General features: G+C 38.4%; 1 protein-coding gene across 1 annotated transcript; it reads right to left on the bottom strand.

Moving 5' to 3' along the window:
• Positions 1-665: 665 nt before the first annotated feature.
• LOC114363470 (uncharacterized) lies at positions 666-2,750 on the bottom strand. The gene is made up of 2 exons (XM_028319194.1): positions 1,949-2,750; positions 666-1,119 (listed from the first exon to the last, which is right to left on the bottom strand). The coding sequence occupies exons 1-2, from the start codon at positions 2,402-2,404 to the stop codon at positions 745-747; spliced, it is 831 nt and encodes a 276-aa protein (XP_028174995.1). The 5' UTR covers positions 2,405-2,750; the 3' UTR covers positions 666-744.
• Positions 2,751-7,360: the final 4,610 nt, after the last annotated feature.

Raw genomic sequence — 7,360 nt, 5'->3', positions numbered from 1 at the left:
TTTTGTGTCCCGTTCGAAGTTTTTTCGTATCAATAATTTGATTGGAAATCGCGAAGGGATTGTTGTTGCGAGCCCAGGTGCAGAAGACGGATCGGGCGGGTTTCATTACGACATAGCCCAGGGGATAACAACTTGAGGAATAATAAAATGGAAGAAATGTCTTGAAGTGCTTTAAGAAAGAGTTTAGTTTAAAACTGAGAACATAAATACCTTACCATACTGAGAGAGCCTGAAACATAAACTGCAAATTATATATTTTATACCGCCTACTTTATTTTCAGTTTGACCCTAAGTTTGACCGGAGGAAAATGCTGAAAGGCAAAAAGTCCGCCTTATGTACACTATTCTATGTGCATATAAGTTTAAAATAAACAAATATTTTTCGCGGTTGATTCTTTCTTTGCTCTTTCTTTTTTAAAATATTATTCGTGGGTTCATTCCCACCTTAGGCAAGTCGATTTTTCCAGGATATTTAAAATTCATTAGTGAATTTTTTTTTATCACAAAGACTTTTTTTGCATTTAATGTTTGCCTAACATGTACCTACTTAAATATTTCGAAAAAAAATTTTTAAGGTTTCGAACTCAAAACGAAAAACAAGGATCATTTTACTAACACATATGGATACGTAATGTCTGAAATAAACGTTTTATTATTTTTCCAAAAGAATTTTGATCTCGACCGTAGTCGGCAGTAATGAAACAGGTACGGGCTTATGCCAAGTATCCTGGTTCATTTGATGTCTTAGGAGGTTTGTAGTGTAAGCGTGGATGGGTTTAAGAAGCGCCGTACTATTGAGCACGTGTCTATAACTATTGATTTTTGGAGCGATATGTACGTGTTTTTGTGGAATTCAAGTAATTTAAGAGCAGCACTGAGGGTTTTTGGGACTACGCCGGTAGACGAGATAACAATGGGAACAATTCTCACGATATCTTGGTGCCACATTTGTTTTATCTCATCAGCTAGAGGAAGGTATTTTTGGATTTTTTCTGTGTGTTTCTGTTTCAGGTTATGGGTGTTTGGGACGGCAATATCTATGAGGTAAGTAGTTTTTGAGTCTTTAAGGGTAAGCGTGATGTCCGGTCTATTGCTTAGTATGGTTCGGTCGGTTATGATGTCTCGGTTCCAGTAAAGTTTTGCAGTTTCGTTTTCTAAGACATTTCTTGGTTTGTATTTATAGTAGGCAGTATGTGTGTCGAGCAGTTTGTATTTAAGAGCCAGGAGTTGGTGTATATGTTTAGCGACGTTGTCGTGGCGGTGGGTGTATTCTTTGTGGGCCAGTACGCTGCATCCTCCTGTGATGTGGTCTATGTTTTCTGTGGTTTGGTTGCATAATCTACATTTATCGGTTTCAATTGTTTCCTTAAGTATATATTTAGAGTAGTTGCGGGTTTTTATAACTTGGTCCTGTATTGCCACCATAAAGCCCTCAGTCTCGCCGAATATGTTACCTTTTGTAAGCCAGGTGGATGATGCAGATTGGTCGACGTGATCTTGTTCTAACTGATGTGGATACCTGCCATGTAGTGCTTTTTTCTTCCAGTTTTCTATTTTCTGTTCGTCTTTGAGCATTTTCAGTTTTGGGTCGTATTGGATATTGTTCAGTTGAAGGGGTGTTCCGGCGTGGGGGAGGGTTGTTATTGCTTTGTGTAGTTTACTGTCATTGGCTTTTGTGAGAAAGTATTTACGGAGATTATCTATTTGGGTGTAGTGTAGGTTTTTTATGTCTATGAATCCGCGGCCTCCTAGTTTCCTTTTTAGGGTGAATCTTTGAACTGCTGAGTGGATATGGTGAATGTTGTGTTTATTGCTGGCTGTTCTGGTTGCGGTATTAAGAGCTTCTAATTCAGTGTCTGACCATTTAACGACTCCAAAGGAGTACGTCAAAATGGGTATTGCATAGGTGTTAACAGCTTTTATTTTGTTTNGTTCGGTCGGTTATGATGTCTCGGTTCCAGTAAAGTTTTGCAGTTTCGTTTTCTAAGACATTTCTTGGTTTGTATTTATAGTAGGCAGTATGTGTGTCGAGCAGTTTGTATTTAAGAGCCAGGAGTTGGTGTATATGTTTAGCGACGTTGTCGTGGCGGTGGGTGTATTCTTTGTGGGCCAGTACGCTGCATCCTCCTGTGATGTGGTCTATGTTTTCTGTGGTTTGGTTGCATAATCTACATTTATCGGTTTCAATTGTTTCCTTAAGTATATATTTAGAGTAGTTGCGGGTTTTTATAACTTGGTCCTGTATTGCCACCATAAAGCCCTCAGTCTCGCCGAATATGTTACCTTTTGTAAGCCAGGTGGATGATGCAGATTGGTCGACGTGATCTTGTTCTAACTGATGTGGATACCTGCCATGTAGTGCTTTTTTCTTCCAGTTTTCTATTTTCTGTTCGTCTTTGAGCATTTTCAGTTTTGGGTCGTATTGGATATTGTTCAGTTGAAGGGGTGTTCCGGCGTGGGGGAGGGTTGTTATTGCTTTGTGTAGTTTACTGTCATTGGCTTTTGTGAGAAAGTATTTACGGAGATTATCTATTTGGGTGTAGTGTAGGTTTTTTATGTCTATGAATCCGCGGCCTCCTAGTTTCCTTTTTAGGGTGAATCTTTGAACTGCTGAGTGGATATGGTGAATGTTGTGTTTATTGCTGGCTGTTCTGGTTGCGGTATTAAGAGCTTCTAATTCAGTGTCTGACCATTTAACGACTCCAAAGGAGTACGTCAAAATGGGTATTGCATAGGTGTTAACAGCTTTTATTTTGTTTTTTGCAGAGAGTTGAGTTTTGATTGTTTCTTGCAGAGAGTTGAGTTTTGATCTTGCAGAGAGTTGAGTTTTGAAAATAAACGTTTTATTATTATTATTATTATTATTTTGTTGACACTGTATTGTCAATACCCTTTTTCTCAGGAAAGCGTGGAGGTATCAAGTCGAAATTCATATCAAATACTCAGGTCTACTGTCCCTTTGGAGCTTTGAAAAATCAAACTTCTAAGCCAACGCAATCTAAAGATACAGCCGTTTATGCCGCAAATTTTCGACACTCGCAAGGGAATCAAAACTTACAAAGTACTTCCCGTAAACTCAGAATCTTGAAAGGTAAGCAAAGTCTATAGGTTATAGCACAGATAAAAGAAAAATTGCGAAAAGCATACATTTTTAGTAACATCATAATAAAACAAATATTTTTAATAATTTGTTTCTACGGAACCCTCGGTGCGCCAGTCCGACTCGCACTTGGCCAGTTATTGAAGTGTTTTTCAAGTAGGTAGGTCATCATTATATTTTGAGGAGTATTTTTTACAAATTCACACAACATTTAATTTCACGTGTAACTTTATGCTTTCAAAATAATTATTCGTGTCCGCCATTCACAATGCAAATAGCACTACAAGATGGTTACGGTTAACGAAGTGGGTTTTTCAGGTGCTTTTATACGACTTTCGGTTTTATTCCGTTGAAAAAAAGTTTGATTTAGCTTGAATCCTTTGTAGAATTAAATATTTTTAAAGTATTTCGACTAAGCTGCTTTGGTGGCAGTACTAATTTCTTTAGTTGATACTGAAAATAATCTTAAATCAGTCTTGAGATAAGCCAATACTAAATGAAAACTTACCTAAGTTCTATAGTAAGAAAATTGGAGTCAATGTACAGTCACGGAATGAAAAGGTTCGTCAGTTTTCAAATTGATTCCTTCAACGAACCGTGAGCACATAACACCTTTTGAAACTATGTTACAGAATAATCTCGAGTTAGAGAAAATAATCTTTAACTGTTCGTCAGTAAAGTTCAAAATTATTCAGATCAAAGTTGTTTGACGATTTAACTTGTCAAAAAGATTATTATGATTGATAAACTAAAACCTTCTTGTTGGTTCAACCTGCCATTATCCCAACTAATATTATAAATGCGAAAGTAACTCTGTCTGTCTGTTACGCTTTCCCGTTTAAACCTCGCAACCGATTTTGATGAAATTTGGCATAAAGATAGTTTGAGTCCCGGGAAAGAACATAGGATAGTTTTTATCCCGGTTTTTGAAACAGGGACGCGCGCGATAAAGTTTTTCTGTGACAGACAAAAATCCACGCGGGCGAAGCCGCGGGCGGAAAGCTAGTCTATTAAATAAAAAAACTACATTTTGTAACATTTCACTGATGGGATAGAAAAATAAACAAACAAAAGCTTATTCGTTAGCAAACGTCATATTTATTTAAATGTTAGCAGCACTGTTTCTTGCACGGTTATGTTGGAAGGTTTGACTCTTACAGTAGGTACCTAATGCAAGCGAAAACCGACACTAAGGTGACGAACCTTTTCATTCCGCGACTGTACATTGTACTTAGATTATATCTTAAGAACTTATTCTTAGTCTACCTATTAATTACATTTATAAGATTAGGTACCTACTACATAAATATAGGATCATAAAATTCAAATTATATGAATGCAGAATTATTACTTTCAGAAGCCGATTATTCGGTACAATTCCCACCTCTCGTTCCCACCGCTGCAACTCCTGTGTAGCCAGGATCTACAGCTTGACCTAATAAAACCCAAATTGAATCAGAACCAGATTAAATGAAGATAGAAAATCGACAAGGAAGTAGCTCTCTTTCATTAAATCAGCATTTTTAAATAAGACAGACGCACAGATGCGCGTTGATTGCCTATTGGACAGTCGCTCATCGGACTATTCCATTTTGTCGCAAAGTAGCTTCTATTACATCTGTATTAGATGCCAAATGTTCATCTTGTATTTCTATAGACGACAAGGAATACTGTTGTTACTTTACCACAACAGGAATTCATACAGGGTGTCCCAAAATAAGCACGTCACACTGACACTGGAGGTAGCTGAGTCTAAGACGCATCGAACAAGCTTTATAATGTCCACAGAAAAGTTTCATAACTTTTAAGATATAACCATTTTATTTGTTCGTTTTCATAAAAAAAGTTTGATGAGTTTTGAAATATGACTCATAATATTAGTTATTTTTAAAAATGGACTTAATATACTTGTTACATGCGTCTTAAGCTTATTTACATCTGGTGTCAGTATGACGTGCAAATTTTGGGACACCCTGTATATTAATTATCAGAGGCAGCCAAACAAATCGCGAACTAATGTTACATGAACTAAGACGATAATAGTCCCACGGTTTGGTTGTTTTACAGTGTATAGTCGCTTGATAATGCTAGAATTTTTCCTAAACAAAAAAATAGCGCTTCTTCATAAAAGTGGGTCATATTTTAAAAGTCACTACAATGGCGGCTCCCTTTTAACAGCCTGTGGAACACGGCCAACTTATTTTAATATCTGTAGTTTTTATTTCATACTGCAAACATATGTTAATAGTTGCAATTTGAAAGGATGTTCAGATTACTTCAGATGCGTTCAGGTTCACATCTGAGCAGGCGAAATTCTTTTGCTCTCGTAAATTTTTAGAGATGGTCGTGTTCATGTAGTAGAGACTAAATGACCTAATGATGATGAAATTAGAGAGATCTTTCTCCTGCAGGACCTGATGATGAAGGTTTTTATAATCAAGTCTTGGCAGTTTACCCCAAGCCATCACATCGCTGATTCCGCGTCACTTGTCCGCAACGCTTATGGATCCTATTCCAAGTGAGCAGCCCTTGGCTCTCAAGAAATTTCTTCTCCATCTGCGTTTTCCCTTTCCATGGATGACATAAGAGGCGCCTAAGGGAGAAATATGCGAACATCGATCGTCCCCAATCTCTATCAATCTGGCCAGTGCGTGGGGAGAATGGGCCAAATCCTTCATTCATCGTCGTCGTTTCAGCCAAAAGGTCCACTGCTGGACAAAGGCCTCCCCTAAGGATTTCCACAAAGATAAATCCTTCATTTGCTTCTGGAATATTAGAGACAGTCTTTATTCTAGCGTGGAAATTAGAAGACCTGATGGTGATAAAACTGGAGGGAATCGATGCCCTGCAATGGAGGATAGGATTTTGTTATTGACTCCTGGCTGTTCTCCTTATCCTATGCTTCTCATCGCTCATTCCGGATCACTTGTCCGCAACGCTTACGGATCCTATTCCAAGTGACCAGCCCTTCCTCAAGGAATCGCCTTCGCTCCGGTGCCTATCCAAATATCGATCCTTTTTTTTAGTATGCACACAACACGGATGTCGTGAGAGGCGACTAAGTGAAATTTGTGAAGATCAGGTATCCTCGAACCGCCTGGCCAGCGTGGGGAGTGTAATCTATATCCTCCATTTGCCTCTGGTAAATTGGAGTGTCGTGTTCCTGCAACTAGAACTGGGACTAAATGATCTGATGATGATGATGAAATTGGAAAGGGTCGTTCTCCTGATTAGCAGATTAAATTACTTGATTATTATTATCTCCTGGCTGTTCTCCCCATGCTATGCTTCTCATCGCTCATTCCGGATCACTTGTCCGCAACGCTTACGGATCCTATTCCAAGTGACCAGCCCTTCCTCAAGGAATCGCCTTCGCTCCGGTGCCTATCCAAATATCGACCCTTTGGTTTTGGGATAAACAAAACCCTATCGCCCGAAGGGTGTTATTGAGTATCTGTATTAACATGTAGGTGACACGTGATTTATAAGTAGAAAAGACTGCCTCAGGAGGGATTGAATCTGTCGCCCGTATTCATAAAGATTCAAAGTCAAAGTCAAAGTCAAAACTTTATTTGTTTAGACTAATAAATAGTACTTACAAATCGTCATTTTGCTCTTAAGGAGCCTCTACATGTCTCATAATCTTTTATCCTACCAGCGCTTCGAGACCAAAATTTGACAAGTGCTGAGAACGCCGCAACAAACTCAGTCACCACTGTCTGCCGGTTAATATAAATAAATAAATAAAAATAGCAGTAGTAGGTACATTACTATGAGATCTCCACGAAGTCAGCAAATAGGTACTTACACAAACGGCAATTTCATAAGCACAGATCATTTTATTGTCCTTTAGAGAAACGTTAGTGCCTCAAACAAAATCTCTAAAACAAACGATAACAGTCGGTTCCTTAGATAATTCCCGTTTTATCACGTTTTTAGTGTTCCGCAGTATCACCGCGTTATCCCCTGTTTATGGCCAGATTTGAAAACTCAGCATTTCAAGATTGGATTTATATTGGCAACACTGTAGGGAGGAGCGGTAAACTTAGGCTGGACACTGAAATGATGCTTAAAATATGTACATGAAATTGCTTTCGCAGCGCTGGACGCAGGCCGCTACCAATCGATTAACATGGAAAGCATTGGGGGAGGCCTATGTTCAGCAGTGGACGTCATGTGGCTGAAATGATGATGATGATGATGATGAAATTGCTTTCAACAAATATATGAGCCAGTGATTTGTTTATAAGAATAAGAAGA

This window comes from Ostrinia furnacalis, unplaced genomic scaffold (assembly GCF_004193835.3).
Source record: "Ostrinia furnacalis isolate ACB-3 unplaced genomic scaffold, ASM419383v2 OfSCF7147, whole genome shotgun sequence".
Taxonomy (NCBI): domain Eukaryota; kingdom Metazoa; phylum Arthropoda; class Insecta; order Lepidoptera; family Crambidae; genus Ostrinia; species Ostrinia furnacalis.
The sequence above is the reverse complement of the archived record's forward strand: the minus strand, read 5'-3'. Positions and strand labels throughout refer to the sequence as shown.

Coding starts and splice junctions, on each gene's coding strand:
- LOC114363470 (XM_028319194.1), bottom strand. CDS start 2,404: ATGCTCAAAGACGAACAGAAAATAGAAAACTGGAAGAAAAAAGCACTA. Junction 1,120..1,948: donor AACTTTACTGGAACCGAGAC/ATCATAACCGAC, acceptor TGGAACCGAGAC/ATCATAACCGACCGAACCAT.